General features: G+C 42.4%; 1 protein-coding gene across 1 annotated transcript; it reads left to right on the top strand.

Annotated features, from left to right (window-relative positions):
* The first annotated feature begins 1,546 nt into the window (after positions 1-1,546).
* On the top strand, positions 1,547-16,749 carry LOC138770492 (vomeronasal type-2 receptor 26-like). Its single transcript, XM_069949598.1, has 7 exons — positions 1,547-1,620; positions 3,134-3,425; positions 10,503-11,303; positions 11,425-11,454; positions 14,802-15,023; positions 15,615-15,738; positions 15,851-16,749. The coding sequence occupies exons 1-7, from the start codon at positions 1,547-1,549 to the stop codon at positions 16,747-16,749; spliced, it is 2,442 nt and encodes an 813-aa protein (XP_069805699.1).
* Positions 16,750-25,805: the final 9,056 nt, after the last annotated feature.

Raw genomic sequence — 25,805 nt, 5'->3', positions numbered from 1 at the left:
TTGCAAAGTACAATTAGTGGCACAAAATAAAAGGGGCTCATGTGGGTGTCTAGATGAAAAAATGCAAGTGCTATGGCCTTTTAAGCACAAGGAGTAAAAAAATGAAAAATGCAAATTGGCTCTGTCCTCAAGGCGTTAATAACATGATATATTTTGAGAATATTTTGTGGGAAACAATTATATTCATAATCCATAATAAGGCTATGTTTACACACAGTATTTTAACCAGTATTTTGGTCAGTCTATTTTTAACCAAAACCAAGAGTGAGTTTAAAGAGGACCTGTCACCCCCCGTGCCGGGGTGACAGGCTCCCGACCCCCCATTAGAGCCCCCTATACTCACATGATACTGCCGGGTCCCGCTTCCTGAGCCGGTCGGATCACCGAGATATCAGCGCCCGAAGCCCGGCACTCGCGCTGACAGGAGAGTCCGATGCCCATAGAGAATGACAGAGCATCAGACTCCCCATTCATTCTCTATGGGCATCTGACTCTGCTTTGGGCACTGATATCTCTGTGACCCGACCGGCTCAGGAAGCAGGACCCGGCGGGATCATGTGAGTATAGGGGGCTCTAACGGGGGCTCGGGAGCCTGTCACCCCGGCACGGGGGGTGACAGGTCTCCTTTAAAGCACAGAAACTGGGCTATTCTTCCCATTATAATTTTGCCCTGTCAGTTCCACGCCTGATTTGGGTTAAAAAAAAAAAAAAGAAAGACTTACCAAAAGTGTGTGAACATAGCTTTAAGGGGAAGGCTGGATAACTATGAGCAGCCATGCGGCAGCCAGTAGCTGTATGATTATGGTGGCAAATTTGTGCCACTATTGCCTGCTACCTTTCTGCAATGGTTACTTGTGTGGCCTCTCTGTTAACTGTTGACCATGTGGCCTAACTGTTGATCGCGACATAGTGCTCTCTGCTGACATCTCTGGCCGAGACAGGAACTGTCCAGAGCAGCAGAGGTTTTCTATGGGGATTCATTGAAAACCGAGACAGAGTTCCTGTCTCGGCCAGAGATGTCAGCAGAGAGCACTGTGTCAGACTGAAAATCAAACAACATTTCCTGCATCACATAAAGCAGCTAATAAGTATGGGAAGACTTGAAATTTTTTAATAGAAGTAAATTACAACTCTGTATACTTTCTGATATCAGTTGATGTAAAAGAAAAATATTTTTTTGCTGGACAACCTCTTTAACAGACGTTAAAATAATGAAGTGGGAACTTATGAACTTGAGTGTTTTCCATTGGGCATAAGACATTCCAGTTTATAACTTATGTTTCTATTTGTAGTGATATTTATGCCTATTGCACTTTGTTTGTGAATATTCACCTATTCTGCTATTATCTTGCATATGAGGAATGTATGTTAAATTTGAGAGAAAAATTTGCACTTATTGACTCATCTGTGCCTAGTGGCTATTTAGAAGGTACTCCACAGATAAAAGACTTTTACCCATTGTACCTGACATCTTAGTAAAGTCACTATAGAACAATAATGCCTAATTTCCCTGTTTGCTGATTTCTTCTGCTCTTCATCAACGACAATGGCATCACCTGACAGGTTTACCCAAGAAATGTGGACGGTGGTGGATCACTGGCTTACAATGACTGAATGTAGGTAAGTGATACACCAATGTCCACAGCTCTCCTGTGTGAAGTTAATTCTGTCAGTCACATGTCAGGCTACATCAGGTGGCCTGCTGTAAAAACCCTGTCAGGCAGAAGAATAAGTGTAATTGTAAATGACAGTTATTTTGCTGCCAGACATCATTTTTCAACAGGCCACCTTATATAGTTCAACAGGTGAGTCACTGGGCTAACTTAAAACAGGAGAGCTGTGTAAAGGGTGTACTTGCACACACATTTAAAGTAGCCATTTCTCAGATACACAGCTTACACTACTACACTGACATTATTCATCTGTCCCTGATACTTGATCAACCTCTTATAACCCTCTTTAACCCTGCCTCTACCTACAGTATCTTTTTCTAGTTAGTATCAGGGCCGCTTCTGCCCTGAGGCGGAATGAGTATCCCACCTCGGGTGGAAGATTCTGCGCCCCTGCAGGGGGAGGCAATATCTTCACCGCTGTCATTTTAGTTAAGTTTAACTTTGCTAAAATGACAGCAGCAGTCATGGCCCCACCGCACATCTTGCGCTCCCCGGCATCCCACACATACCACCGGATTTCTTGTCAGACGTCACTCGGCAGCCTTGTCCCTCATTGGTTGCACAGCTGTGTGTTGCCCTGCACTCTGGTAAGCTCCAGGGGGGAGAGAATGGGTGTGCGGCGTGGGTGTGTCTGAAATTATGGGCCCTCAGGGGTGGGGGGGAGGCGGCAGCCTCTCAGCTTTGCCCTAGGTGGCACAAAGCCTGGAAATGGCCCTGATTAGTATAAATGTATGTGTTCACTTCACTGTAATTGAGCTGACTTGCTCCAATATAAAAATACAGTATAGTGAAGGAGGAAGTGTGACATCACAGAGGGATGCCTTGCAGCCCATTGTCTGGCCCCAAGGGATTATGGATAAGGCACTGCACCTGGGATTTGGCTGCAATGTAATGTACAATGTACCTCCTCCATTTTGAACTTCGATTTGTTCGAATTATTGCAAAAAAAACAAACAAAAAAAAAACGATTCAGGGACAAACATTTTTTCAAAAATTTAGGAATGAATCTCAGTTCGGGAAGTTTACTCGCACTATAGAAATAAACCCTCAAACAAGCAAACAAACATTAGAAAGCACCACAAATTAAGTACTTAAGATAGTTTGTCCTGCAAATAGGAAGACTTAGCTATATCTAAAATCTGAAAATGTATGGTCCTTGATAGTTGAAAAAAAAAAAAAAATAATAAAGATAATATTAAAATGAAAAAAAAAAAAATAATAATAAATAAATAAACAAAAAACACAATAAAACTTAAAATTGCCTGCGTTACAGATCCTGCTTCTTCTTTATATTGAGCTAGTTAATTTAAACATTGTTTTATGATAAATGGGCTGATACATAAATTGTATCTTATGATGTCAAAAAGAGCAAAACTGCATGGCCTACTTTCAGCAGCTGCAACTTAGAGGTGTCAGCAATTTTTCTTATTAAAATAAAGCATGTTTTTTTTCCATTATAGGACATCATTTAAGTTCCTAAAGCATCTTATGGCCTTCATATATGCCATTGAAGAGATTAACAATAGCACTGAAATTCTTCCCAATGTTACGTTAGGATTTCAGATCTATGATTCCTGTACCAGTGAAAATTTAGCTATAAAAAGTACTCTGAACATTATTTCAGAGTCTTGGGCACCGGCTCCAAACTATATCTGTAAGAAGACACAAAAGACAGTTGCCATAGTTGGGCATTTGTTATCATCTTCCACCTACACCATAGCAAGATTAACTCAACATTATGGATATCCACAGGTAGGATTTTTATTTTAAGGGTTTATCCACCTTAAAAAATAAAATAAAAAAACTTTTAAAGGGCCCTCAAAATAACCATCAGGTGGACATTATGTGATCTCTGTAGCCAGTGAGCAGAATTGGAGGTCATGGACCGTTATGCTGGCATCACTGCTCAATTCATGGGAGTTATAATTCCCTTTAGCCCCTTAACGACATCGGGCGTAAACTTACGCCCTCGCGCCCTGGTACTTAGCGCATCAGGGCGTAAATTTACGCCCGATGTTTCCCCGATCGCTGCATGTTCACACACAGCGGTCGGGGAAGATGGCCTGCTATAAATCATAGCAGGCCATCATAGCTTCTCGGCACGGGGGGTGGTTAACACCCCCCGTGCTTACGATCGCCGCTATAGGCTAATCAATTCAGATCAGCCAATAGCGGCGATCGGAACCTTTCCGGGTCAACGGTGACCCGATGACCCGGAAAAAAATGGCGGTCGGTGCTGTCCGAGGACGGCACCGACCGCCATTACTGTAAAAAGTAATGGTGTTCACCGTGCCACCGGCCCGATCGCCGTGAACGGCCGGCCGGCCGTTCACGACGATCGGGCCGGTGGCACGGCGATCAGAGTCCAGCAAAATAATAAATACCTGCCCTGGACCCCTCAGCTAGGTAGCGGAGGGGTCCAGAGCAGGTATTTGTACATTACTCACCTGTCCCGGGCTCCTGATCGGCGTCTTCCGGGTTCGCGGCGTCCTCCGTCATTCCGTTCGGTCTTCGGGTCTTTCCGCCGTTCCCCGTCGTCTTCTTTCGGCTATTTTCGGCTCCAGCCTCGTCATTTTCCGGATTTTGCGCTCTGCTGCCCCCTAGCGGCTGATATGTGTAATACACTTATCAGCAGCTACAGGGATATTCAGAATATAGAAAAAGTTTTGTTTTTTTTTCCAAAATTTTTTTTTTCTTCTATTTTCCGCACCCTATCGCCGCTGAGTGTTGATCAGCATTGCACGAAAGTGCGCTGCTAATCAGCAACTCCTCCTTTTTGGCGTAGGGTGTTTTTTTCTATATTCTACTGCCACGGTCTGCTGATAAGTGCCGCACATAAGTGCGGCATTTATCAGCAACTCCTCTGTTGGCGTAGGTTTTTTTTTATACTTTCTGTAAAAAAAAACACGTAAAAAACACTACATTACACCACACTACACTACATTGAATAAAGTTTGACACTACACCACTACATACCCCATATACTAGTCCCCGTATAAAGATGGCCCCCAGGGTGTTTTCGGTGTCAGAGGGATACGTTATTATTGCCTCCGACACCGAAACAGCCAGTGAGGATGAATGGGGGGTCCTTCTTTCCTCCATTCATCCTCATCATCCTCATCATCCAGTGACGTGTCTGGGGGTAGCGTAGCGTACGCTGCCCCCCAGACACGTCTTTTCCGCCAGTACCGTCCCAATAAGAGATGACGGTATGGCGTGAAATTCTACAAACTGTGTGAGCCTACCTCTGGGTACTCTTACAGATTTAGGGTACGTGCACACTGCGGAATGGCGAAGGATAACCCTTTGTGCATTCCGCAGCTGGCACCCGCCGGCAGACTGATGCGGGCGCATGTCTCTATCCGTGTCATAGACTCCATGTTATGCACGGGCGGATTCCGTCGTCCATCCAAAGAATGAACACGTTGGACGGAGAGCGGAATCTGCCCGTGCATAGAATGGAGTCTATGACACGGACGGAGACGTGCGCCTGCATCACTCCGCCAGCAGGTGCCAACTGTGGAATGCACGAGGGGTTATCTGCCGCGATTCCGCAGTGTGCACGTACCCTTAAGAGTGTATGTAGAAAGGGACACCCAAATCCAGCCCCCAGATGCCCCCACAATGCCCCCCCATCCTCGGAACAAGTGGAAAGATCGTACGGGACCTGATCTTCCCACTGCTGGATAAAGATCACCACCTGTACGGGGATAACTTTTATACCAGCACCCCCTCTTCCGGTCCGTGGCTGCCCGAGCTACTGTAGCTTGCGACACGATCCGAACATATCAGAAGTAGTAATAGCGCCCTAATATTTAGCAGCCATGGAGCGGACCCAGCGCTTCTGGATATGAAGGACCCCGTATCGCACCAGGGCAACATTTTCCAGGTGACGTCCCCCACACTGGAGAACGGGAGACCCCAGAAGAAGTGCAGAGTGTGGCGTAACAGGGGGATCAGGAAGGACACCATTTTCCCGTGTGACACCTGTCCTGATCCCCCCGGCCTCTGCATACTGGATCGCTTCAAGGCGCACCACACGTCACTGGGGTTCTACATTATCTAAATTCTGTCCCTTATTCCTATTTCAGGGGTCACGTTGATCCAGGGATTATTCTGATCGCCATTATGGAGTCGGGAAGGAATTTTTCCCCTGTGATGAGGCTACTGTCGTCTGCCTCACAAGGGTTTTTTGCCTTCCTCTGGATCAACACAGGTTGAGTTTGATGGACACCTGTCATTTTCAACCTTATAAACCAATAGTTGGCCTAATACCCCCAAATAAATTAGAATTGTCCCTTTTCCCCAGCTAAATAGGTATGGCCGCCATTCCCATTAGAGGATGCCATGATGCAATTACAGAGCCTCTGTGCGGCCAGGACAGTAGAAACCCCCCACAAGTGACCCCATTCTGGAAACTACACCCCATAAGGAATCTAACAAGGGGGGCAGCGGAAATATGGCCCCCTGGTGACGGACACATTTGGGACGTGAAAATGAAAAAAATTGTATTTTTTATTTTCTCGGCACATGTTCTACGTAAGTGCCTGTCACCAGTGGGGTCCATATCCTCACTGCACCCCTTGTTAGATTCCTTATGGGGTGTAGTTTCCAGAATGGGGTCACTTGTCGGGGGTTTCTACTGACCTGGCAGCACAGGAGCTTTGTAATTGCGACATGGCCTCCATCCTCCATTCCAGCCTCTAAATGGCGCTCTGTCCCTTTGGTGGCTTGCCCTGTGCCCATATGGCATATTATGCCCACATATGGGGTATTTTCGTAATCAGGGGAAACTACCCTACACGTTTTGTGTTAATTTTCTTTTTTAACCCCTTGTGGAAATGGAAAAAATCAAGGCTAGACCAACATTTAGTGTAATTTTTGTAAAATTTTTACTCTAAATCATTAATCTTGTCATGATTTTTTCATTTTCACAAGGGGCTAAAAGATAAAAAAAAACACTAAATGTGTAGAGCAATTTCCCCTGAGTACGGAAATACCCAACATGTGGACATAAAGCGCAATGCGGGTGCAGGGTAAGCCTCCGAAGGGGAGGAGCGCCATTTCGTTTTTGAAGGCTGGATTTGGATGGAATGGATTTTAAGGGGCCATGTTGCATTCAAAAGGCCTCTGTGTTGCCAAGACAGTTGAAACCCCCCACAAGTGACCCCATTATGGAAACTACACCCCTCATGGAATGTAACAAGGGGTGTAGTGAGCATATGGACCCCACTGGTGACGGGCACAAATGTGGAACAATGTGGCGTGAAAATGAAATATTACATTTTTTACACTATAATGTTGGTTTAGCCTTGAATTTATCATTTTCACAAGGGGTTAAAAGAGAAAAAAACACACAATATGTGTAGAGCAATTTCCCCCGAGTCCGTAAATACCCCACATGTGGACATAAAGCGCCATGTGGGCGCAGGGCAAGCCTCCGAAGGGAAGGAGCGCCATTTGGATTTTGGAGGTTGGATTTGGCTAGAATGGATGATGAACGCCATGTCGCATTTACAGAGCCCTCGTGCTGCCAAAACACTGGAAACCCCCCACAAGTGACCCCATTATGGAAACTGCACCCCTCAAGGAATCTAACAAGGGGTGCAGTGAGGATATGGCCCCCTTGATGACGGGCACATTTGTGCCATGAAAGTTAAAAAATGAAATTTTTTACTTTTACGTCACATTGTTCCACATTTGTGCCCGTCACCAGTGGGGTCCATATGCTCACTGCACCCCTTGTTAGATTCCTTGAGGGGTGTAGTTTCCAGAATGGGGTCACTTGTGGGGGGTTTCCAGTGTCTTGGCAGCACGAGGGCTCTGTAAATGTGACATGGCCCTTGAAATCCTTTCCAGTGAAATTCAGCTTCCAAAAGCCAATTGGCGCTCCTTCCCTTTGGAGGCTCGTGCTGCGCCCCCTTGGCACTTTATCGCCACATGTGGGGTATTTCCGTAATCGGGAGAAACTGCTCTACACATTTTGTGTCTTTTTTTTCCTCTTATCCCTTTAAGAAAATGAAAAATTGAAGGCTAGAACAACGTTTTAGTGTAAAAAATAAATTTTTCTTTTTTCACGCCATATTGTTCGGAAAATCTGTGAAGCACCTGTGGGGTCCAAATGCTCACCGCACCCCTTGTTACATTCCTTGAGGGGTGTAGTTTTCTAAATGGTGTCCCTTTAGGGGTGTTTTTTAGGTTTTGGCACCCCAGAGCCTCTGCCAACCTGAAGTGGTACAGTCAGAAATGACCAAATATAACGGAGGCGTTGAAATTCACTAGGCGCTCCTTTGTATCTGAGGCTTGTGGTTGCGTCAAATAGCGCAATAGGGTCACATATGGGGTATTTCTATAAACTGCAGAAACAGGGCAATAATTATTGGGGTGCATTTCTCTGGTAATAGGTTTATAATTATGAAAAATATTGGATTACAATAAAATCTCTGCACAGAAAATTAAAATTTTCAAATTTCTTACACACTTAGCTTTTATTTCTGTGACTCCCCTAAAGTGTTAAAACACTTTCTGGATATTCTTTTGCAGAGTGTGGGGGGTGCAGTTTCTGAAATGGGGTGCTTTGTGGGGCTTTCTAACATACAGGCCCCTCAAATACACTTAAACCTGAACAGGTCCCTAAAAATATCTGATTTTGAAATTTTACTGAAAATTTGGAAATTTGCTGCTAATGTTTTAAGCTTCCTATTGTCTAAAAAAAATTAAAGATCGTTTAATAAATGCCGCCAACATAAAGTAGACATGTTGCTAATGCTATTTAATATATAATTTATGTGGTATAACCACTTTCTGTATACGCAAAGAAGTTTCAAAGTTGGAAAAATGCAGTTTTTCACATTATTTGGGTTTTTTTCATAAAGATTTGTTATGATTATCGACTCCAATTTACCAGAAATGTAAAGTACAATATGTCACGAGAAAACAATCTCAGAATCAGCCGGATAGGTAAAAGCATCCCGAAGTTATTAATGAATAAAGTGACACTGGTCATATTCATAAAATTTGTCTCTGTCATTAAGGCCATTTCAGGCTCTGTCCTTAAGGGGTTAGGAAGCTTTACTTTTTTTTTGTTTGTTTATTTATTTATTTATGTATTTTTTTTTTACAAAATATGGATTACCTCTTTAACAAATTTGACATTAATTACTAAGGAATATGTGGATTGTGGGTGGAATTTAAGCAAAACGTAAAAAGTTGATACTACATTGATTTCCTCATCTCAAACAATTTTTTGAAACAAAGGTCAACAACAGTGGTGGGTAAACCCCAACAAAAAAGTCAATGTCTCAATAACTTGTCAAAGTTAAAGCAAGGCGACAAAATCTCATGTTCACAAGATGACCTACTGTCTGTCATGGCATGGCATCACACTCTTTTTGAAGGCCTCAGGTCATTGAGGTATCCTCCCTCTAGGTAGTCTCCATGGTAGTTGGCCCACCAGTAAATATTATCCCCAATGTAGGTAATCCCCTAGTAGTTAACCCCTATATAGATATTCCCTTTAGGCAATCCTCCAGTAGGCAGCCCACCCATGTAAACATACAAACCCATGTATGTAATTCCCCTAATAGTCAGCCTCTTTAGGGTGCCCTCACACACTCTGGGTCCGAGGCCGATTTCAAACTGCGAATTCACAGTAAAAATTGCTGCGGATCCATTGCCACTTCTTTCCTATGAGAAAACATACTCGCAGCGGGATTGATATCCCGCTGCGAGTATGTAAGTTAACCCCTCGCTGGCTGGAGCATACATCACCTGTTCTTCGTGGTTCCCGGCATCTGCACGTCCCGCTCAGCCAGTGTGCTGCCCGTCGCAGCCACTGATTGGCTGAGCCGGAAGTCCAGCCAGGAACCCCCCGAAGTAAGCCGAAGTGTGATGTGTGCTCTAGCCGGCGGGGGGTTAACTTACATACTCGCAGCGTGATATCAATCCCACTGTGAGTATGTATTCTGATAGGAAAGAACTGGCAATGCACCCACAGCAGATTTTGCACCCTTAGAGTAGGAAGTATCACCCAATTCAGACATCTCCCTATATAGAATCCCTTCTGGGAGCCACCCCAGGAGATTGCATCTCCATGTTAGGCATCTCCCCTCTCCCCTTATGTAGGTATCAAACCTGTGTAATAAAAAAAAAAGCCATGGTCACCTGCCTACAGTCCTCTGGCATCTTCTCTCCCTGCTCTGCCAGCTCACAACAGAAGTTAATTGTGCTTAGAAATACTTGGGGAGGAAGTATCCTGTTTATCCTGTAAAAAAAAAAAAAAAAAAACTAATCTTATGGTTCCTTATAATTTTATTTAACACCTACAGTATATTGCCTCTGAAATGTCTTCATGGGGTACAGTCTTTTGAGTGATGTAGTCAATTTATACACAAGTGTATGGTATAAGTGTTGTTGAGCTTTTGTAATGTAATGTTTAATGAATAAGCCCAATAATACTTTAAAGGAGACGTCTGGTGGGGGGGATCATCACCCACAGGGGTATGCTTACCGACCCCCGTGCCCATGCTGTGGCCCCTTCAACAGCTCCCGTGCCTTGCTGGATGCCGTCTTCTCCAGACTTCGGGGTCAGCTGACATTTCAACAGGTAGGATTTAGTCTCATCAGCCAACCAGGGACTGCAGTGGTCTCTTACACCAGTCAATGACTGGCTGAATGGGGCACTCGTCAGCTGGGTCGTGATATAACTGCAGTAGAGCTAGGAAGACTGCCGGCTTGTATCCTTTTCCTTATATCGTTGTATTGCAACCTCCTGCTTCACTGTTTTAAGAATGGAAAAACTGAAAAAGAATTAAAAATTTGAACTTGCAGATTAGTTATGGAGCACTCAACTGTGCCTTTGGTGACAGTGAAAACATCCCATTCCTTTACCAGACTGTTTCAAGTGAATTATCTCAGTTTTTCGCCATTATTCAACTTTTGATCCACTTTGAGTGGACATGGGTTGGGATTATTGCAACAGATAATAACAGTAATCAAAAGGCAGCTGAGGAACTTAAGAAACAAACGGAGAAACATGGCATTTGTGTTGACTTCTTAACATACATTTCAATGAATCCAAATAATCATCCAAAGAATAAAAATAAAGTTTTACAAATAATTCTAAAATCATCTGTAAAGGTCATTATTTTATTTCGCATGGACAGTTTCTTTGTTGGAATTTTGGAAACTAGTTCACATGGGGTTATTGGGAAAGTATGGATAACAACAATAGGAACAGACCACTATTTCAATTATAAATTTCCTAATTTTGTTAGTAAATTTAATGGTTCCTTAGTAATAACAATCCAAAAAGGAAAGATTCCAGGGTTTAAGAATTTTTTGTATCGATCCACATATATGAATATGCCTGATAATGTCTTTATAAAATCCTTTTGGCATTTTAATCTTGAGCGTACTGATGGTTTTGACCTATCAAGCAATAAGGAAATTTGTGCAGCTGAAAATTTTTGGAAAAGTCTTGTGTCTGAAGACGAGGCAACTATCTATCGATATTCTTATACCATTTTTAATGCTGTTCATTTAATTTCTGAGGCTTTGCATCGCATGAATTTAGAGAAACAACCACTTGAACAATCATCAATAAACCTTCTGGATAAAGTGAAATTTAAAGTTAGTGATATTCACATATCTAAATAAAAAAAAAATTGCTTGAGAAAAAATTAGGTTACAAAATGGACATTTTTTTAAAACTTATTTTACTGCTGTATTTTGCTTTTTCTTTGTCATATAGACAAAAATGTTGTCATATCGACCATTGCAAGTAAGATGGTGTGTTTGAAGCTGTAATGTACGGGGTAATTTAATTTTGGAGTACTGTGTAATAATATCTTTTTCTGTTATGAAGGGAAAGATCATTAGTAAAGAAGTCAATCAAACAATAGTAGCATGGGATGGATCAGTTATTGTAGTTTTTTTTTTTTTTTTAATTTATTGCTGGTAACTAGAGATGAGCGAACCTCGAGCATGCTTGGGTCCATCCGAACCCGATCGTTCGGCATTTGATTAGCGGTTGCTGCTGAAGTTGGATAAAGCCCTAAGGCTATGTAGAAATCATGGATATATGCCTTGGCTGTATCCATATTTTATAGACAACTTTAGAGCTTTATCCAACTTCAGCAGCTCCAGCTAATCAAATGCTGAACGATCAGGTTCGGATGGATTTGAGCATGCTCGAGGTTTGCTCATCTCTAGTTACCAGCAATAAATTAAAATAAAAAAAAGAGCAAACTAAACAAAAGTTCGGTTTGGCAAGTTGAGGTCTGTCCAAACATTTTTTTTTTTTTAACTTTATTAATCTTTTTTAATTTTCTTTCCATTCGATACAGATAAATATACACTTTAAAAACAATATTGTACATCCATCTTTATAGAGGGGAACAAAAAGGGATAATACATCCCCATGGGTACATTCCATTGAGAGTGGAAACATAACACAGTAAATTAAAATTTATCATATCCCTTCATCCAACTGCTTATATTAGTTTTACTGACCACTTCTTGCAGCTTCCAGCTTCCCTCTATTTCCATACAACCCCCAACCCCTCCCAGCTCCCCCCCCCCCCCCCCCCCCCCCCCCCCCCCCGATTTCCAAATTTGCAAAAACTTTTGTTGCATCCCCCTCTTTTTCTTAAGGAACCATATTATTTCATACTGGCAAGCCTTAAACCAAACCTTAAATGAACAGCACTAAAATAGCTAAACAAATTGCAGGCATTTAGCTATTTTAGTGTGGTTCACAAAGTTCCCTCTTCTATACCTGTCTGAGCTCTCTGGTTGTTCTCCTTCTCTAGTGTTCTCCGGGGCCGTCAAAATCCCACTGAATCACTGACTGAGATGGCACAGCACCGCAGCCAGTGATTGACTGAGTGACAAGAGTGACAGCCCACTCAGCCAATCACTGGCTACAGCACTTTCCCTCAGTCAGTCAGTTATTGGCTGAGCATGCTGTCACTCTCATCTCAGAAACACCTACCCAGCTTTTCAATTAATCACACTCCAATTTTTCACAATGGTCAAGACCAAAAAGCTGCCTAAATACACTAGGGACAAAATTCTAGACCTGCACAGGGCTGGGATGGGCTACAGGGTAAAAGGAAGCAGATCAATAAGAAGGCAAAAACTGTTGGCACAATTATTAAAAAATAGAAGAAACACAAGATTGCTATTTTGCTGATTCTGGGGCTCCATGCAAGGTCTTTCAAGGCCTCGTAAAGATAATTGTGAAAAAGCTCAAGATTCCGCCAAAACTATATGGGAGTAGAGATGAGTGAGTAGTGAAATATTCTAAAGTTTGAAATTCAATTTAAATAGACCAGGATACTTGATACAATTCTTTAGCTGTTTTAGTAAAGCTCGTTTAGATTTGAATTTTCAATTGGATACTCAATCGAAAATGAATCTTTGTAGTGCAATACTTGATCGAATAACTACTCGATCGAGTATTCCTCGCTCATCTCTACATAGGAGGACCAGGTCAATGGCTTGAAGAAAGCTGGGACTAAAGTCTTAAAGATTACCATTAGTAACACACTATGCGGTCATTGATTAAAATACTGGAGGCGTACTTATTTCATGCAAAAAATACAAAATAGTAATTTGAAAATCATACACTGTCATTATATATATATATATATATATATATATACATTTTTTTTATAGATTCTGTCTCTCATATACCTACGATAAAAATTACAGACCTCTCCATTCTTTGTAGTTGTGAAAACGAATAGTGGCCTTACTTTATTTCAACCATGTAAAGGCTTTTAAAGCCATTTTAGTGATCAGCATAAGTCAGTGATTTTGCGCCAAAATTTCTGCCGTCCCAGTAGGCTGCCATAAAATGGCCAGAAAACATGTGGGAACATAGCCAAATAATGATCATTCTCATTATTTACAACCTGCTTTTATTTCACTTTCTTGCATCCTTTGGGTATTTTCTTTACATTTTAAGTTTTCTGTAACTACACATTTTTTTTCGATACTTGATTGCTATGTTCACACAATGGTTGAGATTAATCAAAGGGTGTAAAATTTAGACTGGTGAAAACTGGCCACAGTGACCAATCATGGCTCAGCTTTAGGCTCTAGTGAAAGTAAAGAGGAGCTGTGATTGGTTGCTGTGGGTAGTTTGCACCAGTCTAAATTTTACACCCTATGATAAATCTCTCCCAATGTCTTTTTATGCAAAATAAAGGCCATTATTATCAAATAACAGGCACTTCCTTGCTGGGATGGGCACAGTGTGTGTTTCAGGACACTGAGCTTGATGTGTGCCCCGCTCTGGTTCCTGCAACTTTACTCAGCCAATCAGTGACCTTGCATACAATAAAGTCAATGTTCCAGGTCTGGAGCCAGCCACAGGAAGGAAGGGGTCACTGAACAGGTGAGTGAAGGTTAGTGTTTGGACCTGAACATGGACTTTAGTGATGAAGTTCATGTTCAGTTCCAAATAGTGACCCCAAAAAATGCCAAACTGCACAAGTGAAGTAAAAAAATTCCACAAAAGAAAAAAAAAAGTTATAACATTTAATAAAAATACCACACACAGCTAAACACCACTAAAAACCTGTGTCTGGGGGCACCCTTTCAGCTTGATGTGTGCCGGGCTCTGGTTCCTGCAACTTTACTCAGCCAATCAGCAACCTGGCATACAAAAAACTTGATGTACCAGGTCTGGAGCCGACCCTAGCAAGAAAGGGGTTACTTAACCTCTTCTTTTCTGGTTGAGGTGAGTTCAGGTTAGTGTATGGACCTGAACATGATTTCAGCGCTGAAGTTCATGTTCGGTTCTGAGCACCGACCCAAAAAATGCATAAAGTAAAATGAAGTAAAAAAAATCCATAAAAAAAAAAAAAAACAATAATAAAGTGCAAAGGTTTGAAAAAAATACCACACACAGCATTGGTGTATTTTGTGGCTTTTTTGGAGGCAAGAAAAACATCACTAAAAACCTGCGTCTGGGGGCACCCTAAGAGTTATCTTGTGATCTTTCAACCAACAGATGTGTTCCTGTTGCTGCTTTAGATGGTAGTAAGTTACTTCTCAATAAAACTTTAGGTAATATTAAGTAATGTTAGTACTTATGTACTTTTCCTTGTTTTCGTAAAGCTAAAACATTATTTAAAACGTGTGAGTCTGAAATCATCATCTGGTGAAGATATTTTCTTCAATCAAAAAGGATATGTTGAAGGAAACTTTGATATTTTAAACTTGATTGCAGATAAAAATAATAAAGTAAGAAAAGTAATTGTAGGCAGCTGGATGCCATATGCTCAAGACAAGCTTCAAATGAACAATAATGCAATTTTATGGAATCCACATTTCAATAAGGTAAAGTATAAGGGGGCGGGGGTTTAGGATCAGCATAAATAGCGATCTTCCATGAATCCTTGTCCATATATCCTGTGAAAGGCGCACGCTAAGGGTATGTTCACATCTCGTATATGTCAACGTATACAGCAAAGAAAAAGTAAAAACGCATGCACTTTTGAACCATCTGTTTCCTCTTTCCTGACGGATCAGTCGCATCAGTCGCATCCGTTTTCATACTTTGTATTGTTAAAAAAAGTATACTTTTTTATAAAAAAAAAAGGAAGAGAGGACATTATATACATATATATATATATATATATATATATATATATATATATATATACATACATATATACACACACACACACATATATATATATATATATATATATATATATATATATATATAAATATATATATATATATTTATTTACATACTCCTCCCCTCCTCCCCTGACAGGAGGAAAAAACTAGATGTGAACATACCCTAATACGTCCCTTTGCACCATGACACATGTTCCATTTAGGTTTCTATAGGTTTTCTATATGCTAAAATATTCTTTAATGGACTCTTGAGGTATATACTCATACTTCCCACTTCCTCCTCAGATCCCGCAATCATTGTGCAGTTATCCTTGTTCTCCGGGTTACCGGAAATCTATAGCGAAGGGTAAATTAGCATGTTGCTTTGACTGTGTATTGTGTACAGATGGAGAAATAACCACTGGAACAGGTACTTATAGTACATGATGGGAATTAAAGATATACCAATTGCAAACATATAGGGTGGTGGATAGCACTTGGTACATAGTGTTATTCTACTGTGCAATCTTGTTTTCTTTTAGCTATGGAATCTTGTGAAAGTTGTCCCGATGACAAATGGTCTAATCCTACGAGAGACAAATGTATTAAACGTCCTCTACATTTCCTCTCCTATGAAGAGGAGTTAGGGATGTCATTGGCGGTCATTGCGGCCATGTTCTTCGGAATTACTACATCAGTGCTCTGGGTTTTTGTTAAACATAGGAACACTCCTCTGGTCAGAGCCAACAACCGTAACCTGAGCTATGTTCTCCTGGTGTCTTTGATGATATGTTTCCTTCTCTCATTCTTATTTATTGGACATCCTGAAGAACTCACCTGCCTCATGAGACAAGCAGCATTTGGCTTTATCTTTGCTGTTGCCATTTCCTCTGTTCTTGGCAAAACAACAACAGTTCTCATTGCCTTTAATGCTACAAAACCAGGAAGCAAATTAAAAAAATGCGTAGGATCCAGAATACCCAACGTACTTGTTATTCTGTGTTCTTTGGGTGAATTTATAATATGTGTAACTTGGCTGATCTGGGCTCCTCCATTTGTTGAGCTTGATACTAAGACCATTCCTGGAACAACTATAGTACAATGTAATGAAGGTTCCATCATTGCTTTTTATGTTGCAGTCTCATATAATGGTGTTTTAGCAGTTTTAAGTTTTATTGTTGCATATATATCTAGGAGACTTCCAGACACTTTCAACGAGGCCCAGTACATTACTCTCAGTATGCTGGTATTCTGTAGTGTCTGGATGTCTTTCTTTCCTACATACATATGCACTAAGGGAAAATATATGGTTGCTGTTGAAATTTTTGCTATTTTATCTTCTAATGGGGCTATATTATGTTTTATATTTTTGCCCAAATGTTATATTATTTTACTAAAACCCCAATACAACAGTAAAAGAGATATTGTCATAAAGGCTTAGTTACTTGAAGCATCAATTTATTAAACAACAAATATAACAACAGAATATAAAATTCTTAAAGTGTACCTTTTATTTCACTGGCGAAGCAGGATACGTTGCCAGAACTCTGACAGGTATGCTGTCCTCTTCTAAGGCAGGTGGTCAATGGAACTTTCGGAAAGGCCATAGACAGCATTGTAAGTGTATTAAAGTGAGCCTACAGTGCTTCGCTCTAGAATAGGGCAGCATACCTGCAGTTATTTTAAGTGCATATCTTGTCACACCAGCGGAATGATAAGTACCCTTTAAGCATATTTCATTGGTGTCAAACATACCTATAGAGCAGCAATGGGCCTGCTCTCTCTGGTTATAATATATAAATGGTATTTGGGCTTTTTTTCTGTACCTGTTCCTTATTTTTTTGCTCTTCCATTTTCACTATTTATCATCCACAGTCATTGCTATGTCAACTTTCTGTCTGAGGCAGAATGGTACCTGGGAAATGTAACACTTTTGGAGTTATTTTCTTGAAAATAAAGAATGAAGCTAGTATGAAGCTGTGACTCGTTGTGTAATCTCAAAAAAAAAAAAAAATACATGTCAGATGCAAATGACAGGCAAACCAATAGAATGTAGAAATATGGAGAAATATGAATATCTATTTAAAAAAACCAAGTGTACAAACAGTGGACAAAAAGTTTGCGCTCATTTTGCGGGGATGGCGGTCACTGACTGACACGGTGTTGAGTTAGTGTAGGGACTCATGTGAACCAGGGGACCTGCACGTGGTACATGAGGCAATATGGTTTGATCAAATGATATACCAACATCCTGGCGCTGGTTTTTAAATGTAGTCGAGAGGCATTAGTGTCAGCCATAGGTGTGAGGTGCAGTAGCTCCTTTCTCTCCATGTCTGCAAGTGTACAAATAACTAACAATTCAAAATAAAAACACTTACAAACCTTATTAATTCCAAGGGATTGTTATAAGATTAAAATGGAACCCAGGACACACCGACATGTAAAATGGAATGGACCAGTCATGACCTATTACCTAGTACATAAAAATGAAACAGTGAAAAGGAAAAATACGAAAATAAGTAGGGGTTAGTGATGAGCGAATACTGTTCGATCGAATAGATATTCGATCGAATAGTAGGGTTTTCGATCTATCGAATATTATCCCCCAGCTTCCGGTTTTTACTTCCAAGTAGTTGAATAGATGTTTGTTTGTTTTTTAACTGTTTATTTTTCAGGTTTTCAGATTTTAAATTTTACAAAAACCAAAGAAAAACAAAACAACAACAAAAAAAAAAACACCTATTACACAGAGTCCCGAGATCAAGCATGGCAGACATATGATACAGTCAAAAGTCTCATATAACAGTTCAGCAGTGTATCCGCACATACTAATCAAAAAGGCAGGTTTCCGTGTCCCCCAATATAAACAAGTGAGACAAGCAAACCAACTCCCTGGCATCAGTCCCACTGTGAGAAGGCAGGAGTATAGGGGGAATCCTGACATAAGAATACAGTGCCTATAGATATCCCGGACTCAAAACTATACAACAACCAAAATATTAAGCAACTTGAAACTAGGAAGAAAACCAGCTGTTCACACACAAACAGAAATACATAAAACTTTGGACATAACAACATCAAACATTGGGAAGACACAGTAAGGAAGGAGAAAGGCTGTGGGAGAGAGAGGGGGGGAGGGGGAGGACAATCCCATTCCAGTGACTCCTATGTGTTGTGGGTCAGGTCCCATGGGCTCCATATTAGGTTAAATTTATCTACAGCCGAGTTGTTGAGGGCTGAAATATATTCCATGCGTCGAACATCCGCTATGCGATTCATCAGCTGCTCTCTAGATGGGGGGGTCAGGGATTTCCAATTAGTCGCTATCAAGCATTTAGCTGCGGTGAGTATATGTAATAGCAACTTAGCTGAATTTTTTTCTCATAGTTTTTGGGGGTAGGTTGAGCAGGTAGGCGCCGGCCTCGAGTGGAATATCCACTGAGAGGACCGAGCGTACAAGGTCCCTCACCATTCGCCAGTAGTCCCTTAACAGGGGACAATCCCAGAATATATGAAATAGGGTCCCCCCAGCACGAGAGCAGCACCAGCACACATCTGGGACTTGTGGGAATATACGATGCAATAAACTCAGTGTGTGGTACCAGAAGAGTAAAATTTTATATTGGTTTTCTTTGAAGGACACACAGGACGAAGATTTTGCCGCTTTGGACCAAGAAATTTGCCAAGTCTCAGTGGAAAGAGTTCTACCTAGATAGGCTTCCCATTTAGTCATATATCCATGCCGGGCAACGGGGGAATCGAGAGGGGGTGCCAGGAGGCTGTAGATATCAGATATCAGTCCTCTGGTGGACACTGCACATTTACAAAGCCACTCAAAACGTGTGGGCTTAGAAGCCGGTTCCGGGCCGTATAAGGTTTCTATCCAGTGAGCAAGGACTTCATAGAGAGGACGGGCCTGAAATGGTAGTTTGTACCTTTCCTGCAATTTATGAAAGGGCAAGAGTTTTTTCTGAAACACATCCACTATGTCTGCTAAGTGAAATAGTTTCGCCGTTTGCCATGGCCGTATCATGGGGCCAATCATACTCTCCGGTATAGCTGGATTACAGAGGATGGGAATCAGAGAAATACAAAACGATTGCAAAGGATATAGCTTGGTAGCTGTAAACCAGAGGTCCTTAGTTAGTTTCATAGGGCCCAACAGTGAAATACTACCACGTATTCCCTGTGGGAACCAAATCAGAACCCCTGGGTGAATTGGAGCTATTAACAGTTTTTCTATCTCAAACCACCTAGAGAAAGCCTGGAGAGCCGTCCACGGCGATATTCTACGAAGGTGGGAAGCTAAATAATAGTGGTACAAATCAGGTACCCCCATACCACCCCTAGAGGTCCTGGCCAACATCACCGAAGCCGGTATTCTATGCCTCCCCTTATTCCATATGAACCTAAAGAATTTAGATTGGAGGTACCTGAAAGCCGATCTGGGGATGGGTATCGGGAGGGTTTCTAATAGATATAGAATCTTGGGTAGAATAGACATTTTTATCGCCGTAATCCAGCCAATAAGTGAAAGAGGGACAGTAGCCCATCTAGTGAGTAAGGAGGAGATCTCATTAAACAGCGGGAGGAAATTATGTTTATATAAGGTTGTGAATGATGCAGTAATATTAGTACCTAGATACCTGAGGGGCGTATTTTTCCACGTATAGGGGTACGAAGCTTTAAGGTTGTCTACCTCAGTTTTTAGGAGATTAGTACCTAGATACCTGAGGGGCGTATTTTTCCACGTATAGGGGTACGAAGCTTTAAGGTTGTCTACCTCAGTTTTTAGGAGATCCGTTTTTGTCTGATTAATTTTATATCCAGAAAGCCGCCCATACTCATCAAGCAGTTTATGGAGATTGGGGAGGGACGTACATGGGTTCCGCAGTGACAGTAATATGTCATCTGCAAACAGTGACAATTTAAATTCCCTGTCTTGGACCTGTATCCCTTGGATGTCCGGGCAAAGATGGATCTGGGCCGCTAAAGGCTCTATACATAAAACAAACAGTAAGATTGAGAGGGGACACCCCTGCCGAGTACCGTTACTAATCGTTAGTCTAGAGGAGGTGGCATGTGGAAGACGCACCATTGCTCCTGGGTTGGAGTACAGGGTCTGTATGGCCGTCAAAAACGGACCACAAATTCCAAAAACTTCTAGGGTGGCCTGAAGGAATGGCCAACTGAGCCTATCGAAGGCCTTTTCTGCGTCCAACCCAAGGAGCAGGCCGGAAGCATTAGTTTTGCGAATAACTTCAATAAGGTCAATGGTGCGCCTTGTATTGTCGCCGGCTTGGCGTAAGGCCACAAATCCCACCTGATCCTTATGTATAAGACTCGGCAGGAGGGCCCCCAGTCTATTAGCCAATATTTTGGTAAAAAATTTTAGATCGGCATTCAGCAATGATATAGGTCGGTAGCTACCACACTCAGATGGGTCCTTGCCCGGTTTAGGTATGACCGTAATAAAGGAGTCTAACATAGTTTGTGGGATCGGGAACCCAGACAAAAAGGAATTCTATAAAGGCAACAAGTGGTGGGACAATACATTGATAAAAGATTTATAATAGAGATATGTTAACCCGTCGGGGCCTGGGGCTTTACCGTTAGGGAGTTCCTTCAGTACCTCTAGCAATTCCTCCGAGGAGATGGGGGCGTTGAGTGTGTCTCTATCAATCTCCGAGAGGGTCGGCAACAGACACGAATGCAAGTACTCCTGAAGGCAGGCAGCACGGGTCGGTGGATCCGAGGGCAACTCAGGTGGGAGGGAATACAATTTGGAATAATAGTCTGCAAATAGAGAAGCTATACGATCTGGCGCGTATTGAAGGCATCCAGTCGGATCTTTGACAGCTTGTGGAAAGGCCTGAGCTTTGTCATCTCGCAACTGAGAGGCGAGCAGGGAGTGGGCTTTGTTGGCTCGTTCGTAGTATTTATGTTTGGTATTGACCAGCATTTTGTCAATTTGGAGGACCATTAGATCCTTCAACTGGGAGCACACTGCCACAAGTCGTCGCAATGTAGAAATACTGGGGGTAGCAGCCAATTTACTTTCCAGGGAGCGCATCCTGGCCAGCAATTGCCGTTTTAGTAGATCAGTGTTTATCTTTAACCTGGAGGATAGGGAGATACAATGTCCCCGTAATACTGATTAGTGTGCTTCCCAGAGCACGGATAACAAAGAAACACTGCCAGTATTTTCCAGGAAATATTGATGTATACATTGCGCCAGAGATTCCCTATGCTCCGGTACTCTAACCAAGAATTCATTTAATCGCCAGTGGCCTCTTTTACGGGAAGTAACCAGTGATTTAACCCCTTAATGACAAAGGGCGTATAGGTACGCCCTATTGCCGGTAAGGGCGTTCAGAGCGGGGCCGCATGGCCACCCCGCTCTGAACCGCGGCGGTCCCGGGTGCCGCTTGTAGCCCGGGACCGTAGGTATTAGCTGCATCCGATTACCGGATCCAGCGTCTCCCTGGGGTCTAGTGGCGGAGATCGCTCCTCCGGGATGTTATCCCGGAGGAGCGATCTCAGTTTCTGAAGCCGGCCGGGGACCGCTCCAAGATGGCGCCATCCCCGACTCGGCACTCATTTACTTCCGGCTGCAGCAGTCAGAAGTAAACGAGTGCCTATCTCATGGATCTCTGCAGCATATCCATGCTGCAGAGATCTTAATGAGAGATCAAAGTGTATATACTAGAAGTCCCCTAGTGGGGCTTCTAGTATATGTGTAAAAAAAAAATATATAGTGTTGTTATCAATAAAAAGCCCCCTCCCCTAATAAAAGTCTGAATCACCCCCCTTTTCCCAGGTTATAAATAAAAGTAAACAAATAAATAAATAAATAAACAAACATGTTTGCTATCGCCGCGTGCGTAATCGCTCGAAATATTCATTAATCACATTCCTGATCTTGTTCGGTGAACGGCGTAAGCGCAAAAAAATCCCAAAGTACAAAATTGCGCATTTTTGATCGCATCAAATCCAGAAAAATTGTAATAAAAAGCGATCAAAAAGTCGTATATGCGCAATCAAGGTACTGATAGAAAGAACACATCATGGCGCAAAGAATCCCACCTGACACAGCCCCATAGACCAAAGGATAAAAGCGCTATAAGCCTGGGAATGGAGCGGTTTTAAGTGACGTATATTTGTTGACAACGGTTTGAATTTTTTACAGGCCATCCGATACAATATAAGTTATACATGTTATATATTGTTTTAATCGTAACGACTTGAGGAACGTGCATAACAAGTAAATTTTACCCCAGGGTGAATGGCGTAAAAACACATTTCCCCCAAATAAACAAAATGCGTTTTTTTTTTCAATTTCACCACACTTTGAATTTTTTTCTGGTTTTGCAGTGTACTTTATGCAAAAATTCAGCCTGTCATTGCAAAGTACAATTAGTGACTCAAAAAATAAGGGCTCATGTGGGTTTCTAGGTGGAAAAATGCAAGTGCTATGGCCTTTGATGCACAAGGAGGAAAAAACGAAAACGCAAAAATCGAAATTGGCTCTGTCCTTAAGGGGTTAAAGTCCAGAAGCACAGGTGATCCGACTATGTGATGCCTGTAATATCAGAAGTGTCTAGCAGTCTCAGGCCTATAATGTTACTAAAAAAATAATCTATGCGTGAGTGAGTGGAGTGAGGGTGGGAATAAAACGAGAACGCCTTTTCAGAAGGATGGGCAATCCTCCATAGGTCAAACAGTTGATATTTGCGCATGAGTTGCCGGAACCTCTGGGAGAGTTGGGTTAAGGGGGCCGGTATGGGTCCTGACCTCAAGGATAATCTATCAGAGCTCGGGGAAAAGGGCATATTAAAGTCCCCTACAATGAGGAGTATCGGAGAGGTAAGGGGTCGCAAGGTATCAGAAATGAGTGAAAATAACCTAGAGAGAAAACGTATCTGGCCCGTATTGGGACAGTAAACATTGCATAAGAGTACGGGCGTGTTCTGTAAGCTCCCCACCACTAGAGTGGGCAATTCTTAGAGACTAGGATGGCTACTCCCCCTCGTTTATGGTCTAAGAAGGCTGAATAGGCCGTAGGGAAGTAATGCTTAGCAAAGTTAAAAGTGCTGGAGCCATCATGATGCGTCTCCTGAATGAAGGCTATATCCGCACGGGAGGACTTCAATTCTTACAAAGGAAGCCTTCGCTTGCGGTTATAATTAAGGCCCTTAGCATTGATTGTCAGGAAACGCACCATGACTGCGATTTAAAAGAGTTACAACCCTGCATCGCCCTCCCAATACCCTTTACCTCCAAACCGAGAGACCACCAAGGACCAATTGTGTGTGGGCCAGCCCTTTGTGACTGGATCCAATAGGGAACAGGATCCACATGTGCAGCACAGTGTCCACCAGAAGCTGGAAGAGAAGCAAAATTAGTAAGGGGAAAAGAAAGGGAAACAGCAAGGGAGGGAAGAGGGGGAGACCAGACACACAAGACAAAGACAAAAACATAACAATATAAGATCATCCAGCTGTAAAATAAATATTCCATAACTAAGAACGGAGAACCCCTGATACAGCTCCTGCTAGAGAGTGAGATAATCGCACAGTCAGTCTAAAAGTGATACAGCAGAATCAAAGACCCTCTTCAGTACTGAAGAGAAATGGGTAACCCTTAGCAGCTACAGGGGGAGTAAGACCAATATCAGGTAAGGCAACTAAAGTATAACAAAGTAGTGCGGCGCCGGGGGAACGCCTGAACTGTCTAGCATATGACAAGGTGCAAATTAACAGGGGGAAAATGTAAACATGAAACCAGGAAGTGTACCAGGCCCTCAATAAACTGTAAACACTTTATAGTAAACCCAGCGGGGAGAGGCCTCTGCAGGGCATAAACGAAGGACTAGCAATGTAGTCTAATTAAGTCATAGGACGCCATTCATCGTAGTTTAAGGTCTCCGATTTCTGGAAGACCTCTGGGACTTCTGTGGCGAGTCACGCGGCGGGGTACGTTTCCTCCTATTGCGTTTCTTGGTCCAGACCGGGGGCGGTGGGGGTGGAATTGGCACCATTTCCCAAGGGGGCAAGCTCGGCGGGTCCAAGCCTAGTTCCTCACAGAAATCTCTGAGGTCCGCAGCAGTACGCATAGTCACTGAGCGGCCGTCCTTTCGGGCCGTCAAACTGAAGGGGTAACCCCAACGGTAAGGAATGTTGGAGTCCTTCAGCAATTGAAGGAGTGGTCGAAGTAGGCGTCTCTTCTGAAGGGTGACCCACGAGAGGTCCGGCATCAACTGTATCTGGGCACCATTGAACTCAATTTCCCTTAGGTTCCTTGCTTTAGTCATTATAGTCTCTTTGAGCATGTAATCTGTCACGCAGCATATAACGTCTCTCGGTTGAGAGGATTTATCTTTAGGGCGCAATGCTCTATGCGCTCGATCCAATTGTACTGTGAAGTCAGAGGGAGCAGAAATGATCATATTAGACAGTGAATTGAGAGTTGTTCGCAAGTCTTCCTCCCCATGAATAGATGTTTTTTAATAATCGAATACTTGTTCCCATAGACTTTAATGGGATCGAATATTCGATCGAATAATCGAATATTCTGGAGACATTCGTACGAATATCGAATATTCAAAATTTCACTATTCACTCATCACTAGTAGGGGTAAAGGTAATGGAAAAATATCACCAAGTGTATGACATGTCAGATAGGTCCATCTCATGGTCTAGTGAGCCCCATGCATTCCGTCCCTCATTGGAGACTTACTCAGGAGTAAGGGCAGTTGGAATAAAAAGATGACTTAATCAGAACAATCAACACTTGTGATCTTATACCTGTGTGTAAGCGTCTAATCATACCGAGAACCAAATCTCCAAAATGGGTGCGGTATGCAGGATAGAACAGTGTGCATACCTATGGTTCACATGTCATGATTTTTAGCACCCCCAGTATACAGAGCAGTGCATGATCCATTCTTTGGTTGTCATTGTGTAATCTTACACTTTTCAGATATAGAAATCTTTCCTGCCAAGGCTCTTGTATGGGATCGGACTAGATAGGCAAAACTTTACTCACCATGTAAATCCTTTTGTACAAAATCTGACTGTTAAATTGCATACTATTATATCCCACCCTTTGATAGGTGCCATTGTAGCAGGATCAATAATCTTATTCCTTTCACCTATCAAAGAGATATACTAGAGAGTAGGGATGGTACGAACTGAGATCGGTTAGGGTTCGTACGAACCCGAACCCTCGGTAATGATTCCCGCTGTCTGCCCGCTCCATGCAGCGGGCGGATCGCCTGGAAAACTGGGATACAGCCATAGCCATAGGCTGTATCCCAGTTTTCCAGGCGGTCCTCCCGCTGGATCCGCCTGCTGCACGGAGCGGGCAGACAGCGGGAATTCGATGCCGAGCGTTCGGGTTCATGCGAACCCGAACCATCGGCGGGTTCGGACCATCCCTATGAGAGTTATTTCATCCTTAGGTGTGCAGTTAAATCCAATACCTTCCTAAATGCCC

This window comes from Dendropsophus ebraccatus, chromosome 13, assembly GCF_027789765.1.
Source record: "Dendropsophus ebraccatus isolate aDenEbr1 chromosome 13, aDenEbr1.pat, whole genome shotgun sequence".
NCBI classification, from domain to species: domain Eukaryota; kingdom Metazoa; phylum Chordata; class Amphibia; order Anura; family Hylidae; genus Dendropsophus; species Dendropsophus ebraccatus.
Note: the sequence above shows the minus strand (reverse complement) of the source record. Positions and strands in the feature narration are given on the sequence as shown.